Raw genomic sequence first — 19,334 nt, forward strand, 5'->3', positions numbered from 1 at the left:
TAACAGGAAAGCAGTCCTTTTTATCAGACAGGCACTAACTACACTGTAGATCAAGTTATGCGAGTTATCACATGAAACTTGCAGGTTACAATATGTAGGCAGAACCTGTCAAGCCCTCAGAACCCGTCAGAGTAAAGGCCCCTTTATACTGAACAATTTAGCAGGCGATTGTCTGGAAAGAAGCATTACTTCCTGGCAAGTATTGGGGAGGAGCAACTACTAATATCCCATTGGTCATTGTTTGTCAACAGCAAAGCGTGTATAGATTTTGTTGACTGCACAATTATATTACCCAATGAACGAGCGTTTCGAACCATAAACGCTTGTTAGCGATTATCTTGCTAATGTACGCACAGTGTAAATGGGTCTTTTAAGTATCATTACTATCAGATATCTCAAGGCACTTAGCATATAATACCCAAATCAAATTAATAACATTTCAACTGCACAAATCTCTGAAGATATTTTAGGTATATTTACAACTCTAATGAAAAGGGAATCATATTAGATCTTTACATTTCAATCCCTCCACCCAAAGAGTCTATACAAAACCATCTGTATATCATGGCCTGTATATCAATGTAACACTGTGTGAATCATAATACATATATATATATATATATACACACACAGTAGAAAGCAGGCAGCACTAAACGTCTTGCCATACGGGTGAATAAAGTTCCACATTTTTTTTCACAAGTCTGCAGTGCTGCCCTCTTTCTATTCCGTACATATTGGGTGATTCCGGTGCTGCCATTTTTTCTAAAATATGTGTGTGTGTGTGTGTGTGTGTGTGTGGCAGCACCAGTACAAAAGAGATAGAACGGGTGCTATGTCCAGGGTTATCACTGCCTACCCAAAGTATGTAGATGAAAACGGACAGCACATCCAATAGAAAAATACAAAAAAATTATTCAGCCACAGTGAGGCGACGTTTAGGCTCAAAACACAGAGCCTTTCTCAAGCATCAAACATAAGTGTGAACATAGCATATAAATAGATATACATGATTAGGGGTGGATCAATCAATTAATATAATCAATATAATAAAATGATGTGTAAACATGATTACAGATAGATAAAATAAGTGTACATAATGTGAATAGTGTTACAACACTGGATATAAAATATACCGTATTTATCGGCGTATAACACGCACTTTTTCCCCCTGAAAATAGGGGGCAAATGATGTATGCGTGTTATACGCCGATTAGGAGGCCAGAGAGGCAGGACTGAGCCGGCCGGCACAGCGGAGGGAGGAGGAAGGAGGAAGGAGGAGGGAGTCCCTCCCTCCCCACTGTGCGCGGCTGCCGCTGAACACCAATGAGGACAGAGTAGGAAGGGAGGGACTGTGGCCACTGCGCCACCAATGAATGGCACATGTTCCTTCTCAGGGCGGCCACGGCTTTAAGCTACGGCCCCACAATCAAAATTAGTGGGAAGGAGAAAGGACGCAGCCGCTGGTGAGTTTTCGGCAAAATTTCAACTTCGCTCCGAAATTCTGAGGGAAAACCTGCCATGTGAACTGCTCCGATCGGTTACCATGGCAGCCAGGAGTCACGCTACTGAAGTCCTGGCTGCCATGGTATGTTAGTGAGCAGAGAGCAGCGCATTATACTCACTTGCGCTGTGGCCGCCGGTCGCTCTTTCTTCTGTCTGTGCGGCGGATTGCTAATGCTTACAGCATTAGCAATGCGCCGCACAGACCTATGAGAAGGAGCGACCGGCGGCCACAGCGCACGTGAGTATAATGCGCTGCTCTCTGCTCACTAACATACCATGGCAGCCAGGACTTCAGTAGCGTGACTCTTGGCTGCCATGGTAACCGATCGGAGCCCCAGCATTACACTGCTGGGGCTCCGATCAGAACTGCAAACTGCCACCAATGATGGGAGGGGGACCCTGTGGCCACTGCCACCAATGATTAATACTGGGGGGGGGGGTTTGCGTTACCAGAGGGGGCAGAGCAGAGGCTTTATTTGAAAAATAAAAATTTCCTGAAATTTCCCTCTTAAAATGAAGGTGCGTGTTATACGCCTGTGCGTGTTATACGCCGATAAATACGGTAATCACAAGATCTATACAGTAATGCAGCATAGATGACATATGAATATTGATAATGCCAATTGCCATCAACTGTTATGAATCATCATAATTACATCAATTTAAAAACAGGAGGAGCAAGCGATGGGAACACATGACATACCACACGTGGACAGCGTATTACCCTATGTCCGCCATAGCCAACATTGGCGTCTACCTTTAGACAGTGCGCAGGCGTTGGGATGCGTCTCAGCAGAATGACCTCACGCTGCGTATAAGACAGGCTTGCCGCCCAAGTCGAACGCAGCGCGACCATACACCATCAGTACTCCAATGCGCATGCCCACATGAGGGCTAAAGCGCCATATTGGAAGCTGGTAAAGTGACCCAAAGATGTAAACTATATATCGTACATGGCTTGTGTGAGGCAAATAGAGGGGAATTGCACACCTCTGTCAAGGGGGTACAATCTCCTCATATGGGCGTGCAAGATGTGTGTGATCGGCATTGCAATGTTGATCACCTATACAAATGCCGCCTCAAATATACCTCCCACCACTGCCATATCAGGGATTCTCCTAACCATCATGGGGTCAACAACTATATTTTGATTATCATATTTTAATTAATGCACTATTATATCTGGCGAGACACAGCCTGATCCAAATCGCTGTATACATAAAGCAAGAATCGGCTGTTATAAAGCGGGCATTGGGGTACGAAGTCTTCCAGTGCGGCAAATCAGTGTCGCATCCACTTTACACCCCTTCTTTTATACTGTCAAATCATCTGCAATAGATGAAAAAAAAATCCTTTTTACACACGCGCGCGTACACGTGAAACTAGAAAAAAATTCGAATATTGTGCAAAAGTTCATTTATTTAAGTAATGCAACTTAAAGGGTGAAACTAATATGAGAGAGACTCATTACATGCATAGTGAGATATTTCAAACCTTTATTTGTTATAATTTGGATGATTATGGTTTACAGTTTATGAAAATCCCAAATTCACAATCTCAGAAAATTAGAATATTACATAAAATCAATAAAAAAAGGATTTTAAATAGAAAAATGTAGGACCTCTGAAAAGTATAATCATGCATATGTACTCAGTACTTGGTTTTGGCCCATTTTGTATCAATTACTGCCTCAATGCGGCGTGGCATGGATGCTATCAGCCTATGGCACTGCTGAGGTGTTATGGAAGACCAGGATGATTCAATAGCACCCTTCAGCTCTTCTGCATTGTTCGGTCTCATGTCTCTCATCTTTCTCTTGGCAATGCCCCATAGATTCTCTATGGGGTTCAGGTCAGGCGAGTCTGCTGGCCAATCAAGCACAGTAATCCCATGGTCATTGAACCAGGTTTTGGTACTTCTGGCAGTGTGGGCAGGTGCCAGGTCCTGCTGGAAAATGAAGTCACCATCTCAATAAAGCTAGTCTGCGGAAGGAAGCATGAAGTGCTCCAAAATCTCCTGGTAGACAGCTGCATAGACTCTGGACTTAATGAAGCACAGTGGACCAACATCAGCAGATGACATGGCTCCCCAAATCAACACAGACTGTGGAAACTTCACACTGGACTTCAAGCATCTTGCATTTCTCCTCCAGACTCTGGGTCTGTGGTTTCCAAATGAGATGCAAAAGTTGCTCTCATCAGAAAAGAGGACTTTAGACCACTGAGCAACAGACCAGTTCTTTTTTCTTTAGCCCAGGTAAGACGCTTCTGACGTTTGTTGTTCAGGAGAGGCTTGACAAGAGGAATACTACATTTGAAGCCAATGTCCAGGATCCGTCTGTATGTGGTGGCTCTTGATGCACTAACTCCAGCCTCAGTCCACTCCTTGTGAAAGTCCCCAACACTTTTGAATGGCCTTTTCCTGACAATCCTCTCCAGGCTGCGGTCATCCCTGCTGCTTGTGCACCTTTTTCTTACACACTTGTTCCTTCCACATAACTTTCTATTAATGTGCTTTGATACAGCACTTTGGGAACATCCAACTTCTTTTGCAATTACCTTTTTGAGGCTTTCCCTCCTTATGGAGGGTGTCAATGATGGTTTTCTGTACAACTGTCAGGTCAGCAGTCTTTCCCATGATTGTGATTCCTACTGAACCAGACTGAGAGACAATGTAAAGGCACAGGAACCCTTTGCAGGTGTTATGGATTCATTAGCTGACTAGAGTGTGACACTTTGAGCCTAGAATATTGAACCTTTTCACAATATTCTAATTTTCTGAGATTGTGAATTTGGGGTTTCCATAAGCTGTAAGCCATAATCATCCAAATTATAACAAATAAAGGCTTAAAATATCTCGCTTTGCATGTAATGGGTCTATCTCATATATTAGTTTCACCTTTTAAGTTGCATTACTGAAATAAATTAACTTTGTACAATATTCTAATTTTTCGAGTTGTGTGTGTGTGTGTGTGTGTGTATATAATCAGTTATAAAGGCTGTAGTAACTATAAATACACACAAGCTATTCTTCCCCAGTCTGTTACTGTAACAATGTGTGAATTGTAATTATTGTAATTGTAATTATTGTTCCTGAACACTTCTGTAACCATAATGAAAAATCACCTTGGAGATCCATTAAAACAGATTAAAGTAGTATTCCACATTCTTGCAGGAAACCTGAACAATCATTTGTCATGGGTAATGGGGAGGGGATAACGCCAAATAACACACAGAAGGAATAGACTCAAAACTAAGGCAGAGGGATGGTGACCTCCTAGGAATCCCTAGATCTCTCCCCGACTCCTGCCAGTATGAGTAGACCCTAAAGATGTAAATACTCATACACCGGAACCTTAGCCCTGGAAGGCCCTAGAAGTGGTGGCAGGGAATGAGACTACTGGTTCCTCCCCAGATGAAGGAACCAGCATCTCCCTGAGGCCTAGAAAACAACAAACACAAACGAACAACAAAATGCACTTAGCTTCAAGAGGAATGGAGGACCAGGAGATCCAAAGGAACAACACACCAGCTCAACCAACTCCAGCAGGAAATATCAACCGCATGGTCAGCAGTGTGAGTTAGGACTAAATAGAGCATCAGTAATGAATACAAGCTGCACCTGCCAAGAGGTGTGTTCATTACCGAACAACAACACTGCAAGGAGAGAACAGAGAGACTCGGATACCCTCAAGTGCCGCCAGTCTCTCCGATCTTCTCACCTCTGTCATGGGAGGGACAGTGACATCATTATACTATTATACTCGGAGCCAGGGGTTGCACTAAATTATTTCTGGAAGAGTAAAAATATTCCTCTTACCGCAGTAATACAAATAAATAATACGTAGGCCTTCACAATGTTAAGGGCTTGTTTACATCTGCTTGGAGGCTCCAGTCTGTCAAATAGACAGAACAAAAAAGCCTTGCATACAGGACTTTTTTGTTGGTAAAAAGACCGGAAACTGAACAGACTCCATCGTAGTCAATAGAGTCTGCTCAACTCTGTTCTTGTCAGTTATGTGTCCGATTCCACACTTTCGTTATCTTTGTTATCGTTATCTCATCTAACGGAGCAGAAAAACAGAAATAAGTAGCGGTGGTGAGTATTTATGCAGATGAACCATTAGTAGTCTGAATAACAGCTTTATCACTTGCATTTGAGGACAGGTCAGTCAGCTCCCCTGACAGAAAGGAGTAGGCGCAACAGCCTTCTAATTACAGGTGGCATACAAATACACAGAGATCCATGGGAGCTACAGGCATCTTTGGGTGCACTGAAACTCCATTAGCACTGGGACCCGCTACTTGTCCACACCAGTGGATTCTAGGAGTATGACATGCCATACAAACATATGACCTGTAACATGGGTGATAACCAGCACTATGGAGAGTGACTAGCTCCAGACTGTGCTTTCACTTCCAATATAAATATTGCAGACAGGCCTGGGAAGCACAGCAGGGTGCAGGCCTTCCTGCCACTGGCTGCCCCTCACAAATCCCACTGCGCTCTACATTTATAGGGCCACTTCAGAACAGCAGTGCCAGGGGCATGCCCCCTCCTCCTTCTCAGAGTATATACACACTGGAGGCTGCAGTGCCATGGCTCGTTATTTGCCCATATACCACACAAAGGATGAAAACACATACTGTAGAGATAATACCCAGTGACGACCCCCCCCCCACCCACCCACCTACTACTGCGCCCCTCACCACATGAGAATGGGAGCTAACTTACTGAGCTCATCCTGAGTTGCCATGTTCACTGGTAGTGGGGCAGGAGGGTGGGCACTGCTCTAGTTCCTGTGCATGGTGCTGAAGAATGTGGGCAGCACCTGCTTCTAGAGCTTCCCCGTGCAGAGGATGTGTGCATGTAGTTAGCTGGCATGCTGCTGTTTCACAGCGGTGCACTGAATGGTCCGGCAGTCCGCCAATACCGACCAGTAACATCAATGTGCTGCCTGTGCCGTTCACAGTGCACTCTGCGCTCATAAATGGCAGGGAAAAGTCTGACACGTATTGATTCATGTCAGACTTTTTTCAGGGAGTAAAATGGTTGCAACAACAGTACAAAACTAATAATACGTAGATCCTAAACATGTAGAATTATCTTTTTCCTCACACTGTTGCTCTCTATGTTCTCCTACTTGGTGCAGCAAGAGTTGGTGTGCAGTGATGGCCAGTTCGCTGTGTTCGCCCGTGAACACATGCGAGCTGCCATCTGAACTGACAAGTACGGCGATGCACAGGTAAGTCCTTACCTGTGCCTGTGCGTGAGACGGTCTGAAATGAAATGCGGTCACCAGGAGCAGGCAGTTCCGAGAACAGCCACCGGGGGCCCTCATCGGGCTGTTCTCGGAACTGCCTGCACCCGGAGACCGCATTTCATTTCAGACCGGCTCGCGCACAGGTAAGGACTTGCCTGTGCATCGCCGGACTTGTCAGTTAAGATGGCAGCTCGCATGTGTTCGCGGGCGAACTGGCCATCACTGTTGGTGTGTCCTTCGTAGCATGCTGATGTATGTTCCATTCTGTTCTCCTACCCTAGTATGCCCCCCTTTTTTTTTTCTCTCTCTGTGGTCACTAAAGGGCCTTAGGCTAGGTGCCATGACCTATTCTAAGCGCTGCACAGGCTCGACTCTCAGTGGCCTTGATTGGCAGAATGGTTAATCCAGGCCGTTTACCCCTTAGATGCCTCAGTCAATAGCGACAGGTAGCATCTAAGTGATTTACAGAGAGGGAGCCCCCATTGGCACCCCTTGAATGAGATTGCGGGGTTGCTGATAGATAGATAGATAGATAGATATATATTATATTTTTTTTTTTTTTTACTCATCACTGCCTAGGGCCAAGTGAAGGTCCCAGGCCTACTTGCATTGTATCCCTATCAGGCTGCACCTCTCTGATGCAGCCTGCTTGTAACTGTCACTATAGCACTAACAGTATAATACACAGTACTGCATAAGCAGTACAGTGTATTATAGAAGCAATCAAAAGATCACCTGTTAAGGTCCCCTTGAGGGACTACCAAACGGTTTAAAAAAGGTTAAAGTTTTATTAAGTAAAAATTTTTTTTTAAATGCACCTTTTCCTTAGAAAAAAAGCTTTTCAATAGGAAAAAATAGCAAAAAGAAAATCCCCACCACATATTTGGTATCGCTATATGCGTATAGACCTGCTTTATACGATTATCATGTAATTTATCTTGTATGGTGAACACCCAAAAAAAAAACCCACCAGAATTGCTGTTTTTTGCTTACTCTCCGCCAAAGAAATGAATAAAAAGTTTTCAAAAAGCATGTACCTCAGAATGATACCAATGAAAATGACAAGTTGTCCCGCAAAATCATGTCCTCACTCTGCTTCCTAGAGGAAAAATAAAAAAAGTTAAAATGGGTCTTCAGATGCAGCATTTTATTGTGAAAGAGTAGTAAAATGAAAAAAAAATAAAAAATGTTGAAAAATGAATGCCACAAAGCATATAATGCAAAAACTCACTGGTGTAATTACACACCATTAAGTCTCTGCAATCAAATAAAAGTATAATAAGTAAAAAAAAAAGTTCACCACTGTGTTTGTTTTGTTTTTTCTCTTTTGGCGTCGCAGACCACCGTGTGAAGCGGGCTTATTCACATTCAACCCAGTCAATTCAAAGAAGGAGTCGCGCTGCCTCACTTTGGCTATATTTCACGAGTCTTGATCAGGATAGGATACGGCAAAAAAATAATATAATTGCTTGGTCACTAAGCCCCCAAACAGGCTGGTCACTAAAGGGTTAATAACTGGTGTGTTCTGATGTCCGACAGACAAACGGTCTATTGATATTCATTATAGATGCATACACACCTACTGTACGCCCTCCAGTTTTTGTATGCTTTGTGTTCACAGCTTTTTGGGCTGTTTATTTTAGCTGTTAGATGAGTAACAAATTTTGAAGTGTAGAAAATGAATGAAAGCAGCATTAAAACAAGAGACTAGTGCTTCAGTCAGTTTTTTGGATACAGTATACCCTGCGCAGTGAGCCCTTGCTGACTGTATAGGTGGCAGAGCAGACATTGGGTGGCCATAGTTGCTAAGAGACCGGGCGAGCGTGAAATGTTGTTAATGCAGGTGAAAAGCTTGGCATGAAAACTGTCCGTCTGTACAAATACTAATTGCTGCTTCCAGCTCTTATTCATTGTGTAAGTGGCATGAAAATGTACTTTCTATAATAAATAGGAAAGCTTCTGTGGGACTTGCAGTCTCACACGTTCAGATATTACATCTATTAGGCTGTGTTCACACCTATGTTGTGGTTTCCGTTCCAAACAGTGTCCAGTCCATCACACAACGGACAGCATCGGCACCTTATAATGGTGTCCATTGTGGTTCCGTAGTGGTGGCTATTGTTTTGACTGCATGCTGCGCTATATGCCCATGAAATACGGTGGGATCTGTAGCTGAGGCTTTTGATGGAGATGTGCATGTAGCCACAGACAAATGACCGTGCACTGATAAAAAAAAATGATATGCGCACGACAGTGGAAAAAAAACGTTGGTTAAAAACGGACACTGTCAGTTTTTCATGGCCATTTTGCATCAGTTTTTCATGTTCGTTAAAAACGGACATGAAAAATGGATGAATTTGATTGGTAGTTATTTCTAGACCCACCCTTCTGAGAACACCCACAGGATGGTAGGCCCCCATCTTAAATAATGTCCCATGGCATAGTGTAGGAATTTTTTATTAAATTTTTTTGCTGCCCCCAGCTTTAATAATGTCCCCAATGTAGGCCCCCTGTTAAAATAATGTCCCCCATAGTGTGTGTGTGGATGAGGTGAATTTTTTTTTTTTTTAACCCCTAAATGTCCATATAGATAAAGTGTACCCGTTTGTAACGGCCGTTAGATGGGTGCGCTCCTGTCAATCTGCCGTGGAAACGGCCAAAAATAGGACATGTCCTTTTTTTGGATGGACGCTATTCACTGGCCCTTAATAGAACAGCCATATGAATAGCCCCATAGAATTTTATTGGTGCTAAAACTGGCCCTGTGATTCACGTCACACGGCCATTAATCACTGTCATGTGCATGAGGCCTAAGTGTACGGACACAAATTCCCAATTGAAGATTGTTTATATTTACATAGCCTGATAAATGTGCTGAAATATGAAATGATAAAATTATGCAATCTTTCTATTACAGACTCCCGAAAAGAGAAGGAAGTACGTGGAGCTTTAAGGGCCGAAGTTGAAAGGTTATAAAATCTCTAATTTGTGCATTATGTTAGTGAATGTAACCATTTATTGGTCTCCTTTATTATGGTTTTGAAAGCTGACACACTGTCAAAACCTCTACACACGGCACCCTATTGCCGAGCAGCTGATCGGCAGGGGTGTGGGGTGCCTGATCAGCTAGTGATAGCCTATCCTGCAGATAGGTGGACAGCCCCTTCAATGTTGAGGTAAACCCAGTCATTTTTGTATGTTTTTTTAACCTTGCACAGTACAAAGAAATACACAAGCGTTAAGTTTACCTGGTAGGAAATGTTGTTTTCGTCTTGGCTGCTTCTTAATGCTGCAAATCATTCAATATAGTTTTTAATGTCTTAAGTGTCCCTTAATGAGAGGACAAAGTACTACTGATCAAATCTAATTTGTAGGTGGTTTTGTGTCCGGGGATTGGGGTGGATTAGATTGTGCAGAATTTTAAACTCCTGTACTGAAATAAATATTCTACTTTTCTGCTGTTTTAGGAAATTAAATAAAGATGATGTTGTCATTCTGGATTCCCTCAACTATATTAAAGGTGACTGTTTATCTTCTTCCAATGGCTTCTGCTTAAGAAGCAATAAGAAAATGAATTAAACCGTGTGTGGTATCACTGACCCTTTAACCCACTATCCATGTGAACCTCGTCTGACCCTTCAACCCTTTAGTCTCATCATGTCAAGTAACGATCTGTTCATCAAGAATGATGAAAACTGTATGTGTGAGATGTCTAATGCATAAGCCAATTATCTGGAGGTTCTGGCAAAGAGAGAACTAAAATAAATGATTATTGTATGTGCAGGCGAACTATAGCTACTGCTGGTGACGCAATTGCTTGCATTGTGAGGAACCTCATGAGAACAGACCTCCAGTATAAGGAGAGATTGTTGTCCTCTAGAGATTCTCTATTAATACGGATGTATCCACACTTGCACACATTAGTTGTGTAATACATAGCAACAACAAAAAGTCAAAGGGGTCATCAAATAATGGTACCTGCATAATAATCTAGTTGAAAAGTCCCTAGAACTGCTTCTGTGATAAACTGCCTCCACACTCTCCAGTGATTGCTGTATAATATAACATTTCCTTTCTGCAGGAATCAGGTTGAATTATATGTATATTATCGATTAAAAGGGTTCCCCTTCCCCCACAAATAATGCATAGAACGCTGGCCCCGAGCCCTCTATGCAGCTGTCTTTGCCAATAGCATGATGTTGAATATAGTGGAGACGTGCATGCTTGACTGCAGCTCCATTTATAGGGCGTTTCTGGGAGTAAAATATTGATGACCGATCTTCAGGATAGGTCTTCGGTATATGATGAATGGGGGGGGTCTGAATCCCGAAAACCCCAACCGAACAGCTTTTTGAAGAGGCCGCTCTATCAAGCACTGCGGCCACTTCTCGGGCCACTGACATTGCAATCATCAGTCTCGTGGCCTATGTGCAACTCAGTCCCATTCAAGCAAATGGACCTAGGCTGCAGTACCAGGCACAGTCACTATACAATGTACAGAGCTGGCCTTGGTATACTGTGAGAAGGCCTTAGCCTTCACCGGAGCATCACAGCCTTCTAAAAACAGCTGAACGGCGGGAGTTTGGGAGTCAGACCCCTACCGATCAGATGATGATTTTGTCCTCATGAAAAAGCCCTTTAAACTTAGGACTAGGGTTGCACTGGGTATCGAATTATCACTACCCAATTGATACTTTTGTACCGGTATCGATTCGATTTGGGATTTGCCTTTTACTGATACTAGGCTGTGCAACTGTACACCCTAGTATCACAGAACATGGCACGCGCTGCTCTCAGAGTGCGCCATGTTCCCTCAACAGCACAGTCGAGAAGGAAGCAGACTCTCCCTCCCCTCTGTGCTGCTGCTGCTGCCGCCGCCGCTGACTCCAATGAGAGGAAAGAGGAGGGGAGGGGCTGTGGCCATTGCGCCACCAATGAAAATAACTAATGTTTAATACAGATACAGGAGCCGGGTGCCGGTGGCAGAATCAGCACCTCTGACAGGGAGCTGCCATCAGCAGCAGTTAACCCCTCAGGTGCCTCCTGTATCTGTATTAAACGTTAAATATCTTCATTGGTGGCGCAGTGCGCCCCTCAACTACACCAGTATTATAATCATTGGTGGCAGTTACCACAGGGCCCCCTCCCCCCCTCTTCATTGGTGGTACAGTAGTGGCAGTTGTGATCAGAGTCCCAGCAGTGTAATCCTGGGGCTCCTATCAGTTACCATGGCGGCCAGGACGCTACTGAAGCCCTGGCTGCAATGGTAATCTCCCTGCTGCCGTGTGCACAAAGCACAGGGCAGGGGGAGAGTGTAAAGTCCCATTCACCCTAATAGATGTATATCAGAGTGAATAGGACAAGGGATGAAAAAATCCCAGGCTCTAGCCCCTAAGGAGCAAAATAGTTATTAAATAAAAGAAAAAAAAAACACCTAAATATTCAGTTTAAATTACCCTCTTTCCCAATTTTACATATACAATCTAAAACATATTAGTTATCGCCACATCCGAAAAAGTCCAAACTATTAAAATATTTTAAAAAATCTCCTATGCGATGAACGCCACAACAAATAAAATAAAAACCGCGTGATTTACCTTGTCCCCCCAAAAAGTAGGATCGAACTGTTGGATTATGGGCCGGACGTTCCATAAAATACAGAATGCACGCAGCTTTTTTGGTGTTTTTATATTTTTTCGTGTGGTATCGAGTATCGCAATACTTTTTTATGGTATCGAAATCGAATCAATTTTGGTATCGTGACAACCCTAGTTAGGACCCAGTTTTTAGTGATTGCAGCCCCTTTTTCCTGCTGTCTACAGGGTTTCCACTGACATCGGCAGCACGGTGGCTCAGCGGCTAGCACTGGTGCCTTTCAGCGCTGGGGTCCTAGGTTCCAATCCGACCTGACATTATCTGCATGGCGTTTGTATGTTCTCCCCTGGTTTGTACGAGTTTCCTCCCACACTCCAAAGAGATAATGCTAGGGAACTTAGATTGTGGCCCCCATTGGGGACAGTGTGATGCTAATGTCTGTAAAGATCTGCAGAATATGTCAGCACTATATAAGTGTATAAAATAGTAATAATAATATTACCTACTGACATGTCTCTAGCCCTTTATGACACGTTTTGGAGTTTAAGCAGCATATGCTATCAGTAAATGGAGCCAAGCTGAAGATAATATGACAGACAGCAGATGGTAGCTACATATTCAAGAGCTGTGAGAGTAGATAATGAGTCCAGCTTATTAAATAGCCAATTACAATAAAACATTCTGTCTGAAGTATGTAGCAGTGACCTTTGTTCTATAATGATAATGTAATGACCTACTAATGACATGAGACCATACTTTCTACCATGTCTACCCCATCCTGGTGTTGTACAAGAACATCTGCGATGTGTGTCATGGCCCGTGAAGTGTTCACTTCTTTAATATACTAAATTGCCAACGCGCACATCCCACTACATATTCATAAGACATCTCTATAGAATGGACCCTTCTTTATATTGCCCCATGACAAACACTTATCCCTAAACAAAGGATAGGGGATATCTGTCTGATTGGCGGTGATTCAAAGGGACTGCCGAGATTGACCTAGTACTCCGGCAAACCTCTCCGCTTCTGGTGCCATGTGAGTGTGCAATGGGTTAAGTGGGACATTAAGGTTAACTGCAGATTAAGTGTGAGATCTGTGACATTACGTAAAATGGCTATTGGGGCACAACAACACCGCATCTACAGGCATGTCAGGATAGATCATATATAGACCATTGGCTTCCCTGCAGCCTGAAGCCAGAAGCTAAATAATGCATGATCATTCTTGGAGGGAGATTTGTAAGATTTCTGTATAACAATTATATAGTTGTGCTAGCTCTTCGTAAGCGTAATCTTGATATTGCTATCCTTGCTCAAAATGAAGAAAACAGATGTGCTGCTCCGCTGGTTAAACTCATGCATATAATAGAAAATAAAGCATTTCTTCCCATAAGTATTCCCAGCGCTTTCTTATGGTCCTCATCTTTCAGTAAAGATGAGAAGTGCAGAAATGCAGAATAATCATTGCTTTATACATGGTACGCCAATGTAAAAGACAGTGGTGAAGGCAATTGGTATTTCCCCAGTCGTCTCCATGACACCAAGTCCTGAGAGATTGACTTCCTTCTGATTGGACAGGAAAAACACAGAGAGGTTAAAAACCCCACCCCCTCCCTACATCTCCAGTGTTTTTCCTGTCCCATCAGGATAGGAAGCAGGAGAGGTACATGGAGCTCTAGCGGGCTCACCTGGATTTTTTCCTTCAGCTCTCCCTCCTCCCCCCCGGTTAGGCCTGGGCTCGGGCGCATCGCGGTATGCCCCCCTGCAAAGATCCCCTCTGCGGTGGCCCAGGGGGGCTTAATGCAGAGGGGAAAAGAAGATACGGCGGATCGGCACTGAGATGTGTCCCTTCCGGCCGGCAGACAGGTGATGTCAGACGCCGGGAGCGGAGCTAAGCGTCCTGACGTCAGCACCGCAGGTCCTGGAAGGGAAAAGGGCACTAAAATCCCACAGGACCTGCAGAATGGCGCCCTGCACAGCGCAGCGTCTTCCTGAGAGTGCGCCCCTGGAAGCGGTCGGGAGTCGAGATGAGTACCCCCCTCACGCCGGGCTCTGGAACCGAGCCTGCATCAAATCTAGGGACTGTGAGTAGCCTGCTCTCAGGCACATGTTTATGTATTGCTGGTTTGGTCTGCTCATCCTTTCCTCCCTTACCTTTTCATGGAGAAAAGGATTCGGGAACTACCACAAAAAAAAACTAGGAAATGTGGTATCTGCTGTAAACGACTGTCTAATACAGGATCTAAACCCCTTTGTTAAGAATGTACATCCAGTATCGTCAAATCCGAATCTTCCAACTTGCTTGAAGATATTAGGAAAGTAGTTAAAGAGGAGGTTCAGCTGGCCTTAACGTCTAAGGAACCAACACCCCCAAAAATTACTCCTCCTCAGGACACCCGCAGTAATCGGTCACTTATCTCGGACTCAGATTCTGAGGGACTGGCAGTTTCGGACTCTGAGTCGGTACAAAAACACGTTGCATCCTCAGACGAAGATGGTGAATACTAACGATTTCTGTTCAATTCAGAAGACATCGACGAGCTTATCAGGGCCATTAGGGCTACCATTCAGATGGAAATGCCAAAGACGCCTAGGTCAACCCAACAAGAAATTTTTTGGGGACTAGGAGAAAGGAAAAAGGCGGTTTTCCCAGTACCAGATAGTGTACAGAAATTGATACGTTCTGAGTGGGAGAAACCAGACAAAGGATCCTTTATTCCAAGGGGAATTAAAAGGCGCTACCCGTTTAGTCCTGAGGACTGCACTGACTGGGAAACTATGCCTAAAGTGGACGCACCAGTAGCTAAGGTGGCGAAACATATGGCTCTACCATTTGAGGACTCGGCACAACTGAAAGATCCTCTAGATAGAAAAGCGGAGAGTCTCTTAAGAAAGACCTGGGAGACAACAGCGGCCCTTCTCAAACCAGGTGTAGCGTCAACTTGCGTAGCCAGAACACTAAACTTATGGCTAGAACAATTAGAGATACATCTAGTCAATAAGACACCAAGTGACCAAATATTGGAGAGCTCGTCCCTGTTAAAGATGGCAACCTCTTTTCTAGCAGACGCAGCAGCAGAATCAGTTCTATCCAATACAGCGAGACGGGCGTTATGGCTTAAAGCGTGGTCGGGAGACATCACTTCTAAAAATAAATTAATCGCGCTCCCTTTCCACGGTCAATATGTCTTTGGAGAAGACCTGGATAAAATCCTTGAGAATGCTACTAATAAAAAAGGGGTTTCCCAGAGGAAAGATACAAACAAAAAAGGCAGCCCTTTCATGACCGACACTATCAGCCTGAAAATAAGATGAAGGAAAGACTGGTAGGTGGAGCTATGTGAAGGGAGGCAGGGGAAGAAATTTCCTCTTCAACCCGAATCGAGCAGAATCCTCCACCACCAATACCAAACAATGGCGCCATACCAGTGGGGGGAAGGCTCAGCTCCTTTCAAAAATCTTGGGAGCACATAACAAACAGTGCATGGATATTAGATATTATAGAAGAGGGTTACAAAATAGAACTACTCTCTCCCCCTCCACAAAAATTTGTTGTCACTACCCTTCCCGCATGTCAAGTTGGTACCTTAAAAAACAACATCAAAGACTTGTTAAGCTTGGCTGCAATAGAACCCATCCCAGAAGACCAGATAGGACTGGGATTCTATTCCCGTCTCTTTATTATTAAAAAAAAAAAAAAAAAAAACGGGAAATCCAGAGCGATAATAAACTTCAAATACCTTAACAAATACGTTAGATACCAAAAATTCAAAATGGAAACTCTAAAGTCAGCAGTGAAGATTATAAAAAAGGATGCAGTGATGGCCACAATAGACTTAAGGGATGCCTACCATCATGTACCAATACACAGGTCATCAAGAAAGTTCCTAAGGTTCGCGATAGAATTAAAGGGACACATTCAACACTTTCAGTTCAAGTGTCTCCCCTTTGGAATCTCTTCAGCTCCAAGAATTTTTACAAAGGTAATAGCGGAAGCCATAGCAATTCTGAGAGAAAAGGCAATCTGTGTGATCCCTTATCTGGACGACCTGTTAGTAGTTGCAGACAACCTAGCTATCCTAGAAATCCATCTCAGGTTAGTTTTGGACCATCTACAGAGCCTAGGTTGGATAATCAACTGGGAAAAATCTGATTTAATCCCGGAAAGACAGAAGATATTTTTGGGCATAACTCTAAACACCGTCTCCCAAAGATCCTTTCTTCCACCTCAGAAAATAAAGAAACTTCAAACAACATTGAGAAATTTCAAGAAAGAGAAATTCTGTTCCATCCGGCAGGCCATGAAAGTGTTAGGAAGTCTTTCAGCATGCATCCCAGCAGTGGCCTGGGCACAGTTTCATCTAAGGCCACTTCAAAAATTCATTTTAGCCAAGTGGAACAGATCGCAAACGACTCTAGAAAGATGAATATACTTAGATCCAAAAGTGAAGAAGTCACTGAATTGGTGGCTCAACTAAACCAACCTAAAGAATGGGATATTTTGGGCACAAGAACTACCCATAGTAATCACAACGGACGCGAGCCTCCAGGGTTGGGGAGCATTAGTCCAGGGAAACTCCTACCAGGGAAGATGGAAGAATTATGTAAAATATCAATCCTCAAATTTCAAAGAATTGAGGGCAATTTGGGAGGCATTAAAACACACGAGTCGGTTGTCAGCGGGACTGTCACGTCCTGGTATATTCGGACAATGCAACAGCAGTGGCCTTCATCCAACACCAGGGAGGCACAAGACATCATCTACTACAGGGCCTAGCAAACAAAATTTTCTCCTGGGCAGAGGAGAACATACAGTCACTTTCAGCAGTGCACCTGAAAGGATCTCTAAATATACAGGCCGACTACCTGAGTCGCCACACGTTAGACCCTGGAGAATGGATGTTATCCCCGGAAACCTTCCATCTAATCACAAAGAAATGGGGCAGACCGACAGTGGACCTGTTTGCGTCCAGAAAGAATCATCAGTTAAGTCAGTTCTTCTCCTTCAACCCCAGGAATCATCCTCTGGCAGTAGACGCCTTCAATCAAAATTGGACAACAAATTTAGTCTACGCATTCCCTCCGTTTCCACTAATCCCCAGAGTGCTCCAGAAATTTCTGAAGGAGAATTGTACGCTAATTCTGATAACTTCCTTTTGTCCCAAGAGAAGTTGGTTTTCGCTGTTAAAGGGAACCTGTCACCGGGATTTTGTGTATAGAGCTGAGGACATGGGTTGCTAGATGGCCGCTAACACATCTGCAATACCCAGTCCCCATAGCTCTGTGTGCTTTTATTGTGTTAAAAAAAACGATTTGATACATATGCAAATTAACCTGAGATGAGTCCTGTGCCTGACTCATCTCACATACAGGACTCATCTCAGGTTCATTTGCATATGTATCAAATCGTTTTTTTTGACACAATAAAAGCACACAGAGCCATGGGGACTGGGTATTGCAGATGTGTTAGTGGCCATCTAGCAGCCCATGTCCTCAGCTCTATACACAAAATCCCGGTGACAGGTTCCCTTTAAAAGCCCTCAGCATAGAAGCCCCTCTCCTTCTACATCTGAGGCCAGACCTTCTAAGTCAGGGACCTTATACTCACACAGAGCTAAAAATGCTAAAGTTAACAGCCTGGATTCTGAAGAATCCAATTTATTAAAACTCGGGTTATCCAAGAAAGTAGTGAACACTTTACTCCTGAGCAGGAAACAAAGCACGAATGACAAGTACTTGAAAATATGGGAAAAATTTGCTGAATGGTCAGGAAAGTCCTTCGACCGGTTCAGGGCCAATATCCCATTAATCCTGGAATTCCTTCAGGAAGGCCTAGATTTAGGACTATCCCCTAATACCCTTAGGGTCCAGGTATCCGCTCTAGGAGCCTTATATAATACCAGGCTAACAGAACATCCCTGGATAACTAGATTCCTTAAGGCAGCGGATAGGATCAGACCTACGATTTAAAAACATGGTAGCTCCTTGGAATCTCAATTCGGTATTGGCGGGCCTGACTTCTGATCCGTTTGAACCTATGGACACAATCCACATCAAATGGCTTACTATCAAAACTATTTTCCTGGTGGCAATAACATCTGCCAGAAGAGTCTGTGGGCTACAGGCCTGGTCTATCCAAGAGCCGTTTTTTTCAGTGTTCCAGGAAAAACTAGTACTCAAATTAGATCCTACGTTTCTCCCAAAGGAGGTTTTGATGTTCCACAGGTCACTGGACATTGTTCTTCCTTCATTTTGTAACAATCCTAAAAATGAACAAGAGATCTCCTACCACACATTAGATGTTCGGAGAGCAGTCTTAAAATACCTGGAAGCAACCAGACAATGGAGAGTAGACAAAAATCTTTTTGTCCAGTTTTCAGGTCCCAATAAGGGGAAAAAGCGGGAAAAAGTTCCATCTCTATCTCTAGATTGATAAGATTGGCTATCTCCGAAGCATATAAGCATATAAAGTCCAAGGAAAGGATGCCCCTGCTTCTCTAAAAGCACATTCAACAACAGGCATGGCAGCCTCCTGGGCGGAAAAAGCTTCAGCCTCTTTACAACAAATTTGCAGAGCAGCAACCTGGAAAAGAATTCATACCTGTACCAAACACTACAGATTAGATATATTTGCTAATAAGGACCTAAGGTTTGGACGTAAAGTCCTTTCTGCAGTTCCCCCCCCCAATAGTATCTTTGATATTTTCTCAGGACTTGGTGTCTTGGAGACGACTGGGGAAAAGAGTATTACACTCACCGGTAATCCGGTTTCCTGGAAGTCTCCATGACACCACATACATCCCACCCCTTTTTTTTTTTTCTGCTATTATCTGTTATCTATTATCCTTTCATCCTGGGGTTCTTCGTTAAAATACACTGGCGATGTAGGGAGGGGGTGGGCTTTTTAACCTCTGTGTTTTTCCTGTCTAATCAGAAGGAAGTCAATCTCTCAGGACTTGGTGTCATGGAA

At 43.6% G+C, this 19,334-nt stretch overlaps 1 protein-coding gene across 5 annotated transcripts in view; it reads left to right on the forward strand.

Moving 5' to 3' along the window:
* Positions 1-19,334, forward strand: part of KTI12 (KTI12 chromatin associated homolog) — a 68,153-nt gene that overhangs the window by 12,004 nt on the left and 36,815 nt on the right. For all 5 annotated transcript variants that reach the window (XM_044283389.1, XM_044283390.1, XM_044283392.1 and 2 more), the window contains exons 3-4: positions 9,684-9,735; positions 10,234-10,286. In XM_044283389.1, the coding sequence (XP_044139324.1) occupies positions 9,684-9,735; positions 10,234-10,286 (105 nt within the window). The remainder of the gene's footprint in view (positions 1-9,683; positions 9,736-10,233; positions 10,287-19,334) is intronic.

The sequence above is a fragment of the Bufo gargarizans genome, chromosome 2 (assembly GCF_014858855.1).
Source record: "Bufo gargarizans isolate SCDJY-AF-19 chromosome 2, ASM1485885v1, whole genome shotgun sequence".
NCBI classification, from domain to species: domain Eukaryota; kingdom Metazoa; phylum Chordata; class Amphibia; order Anura; family Bufonidae; genus Bufo; species Bufo gargarizans.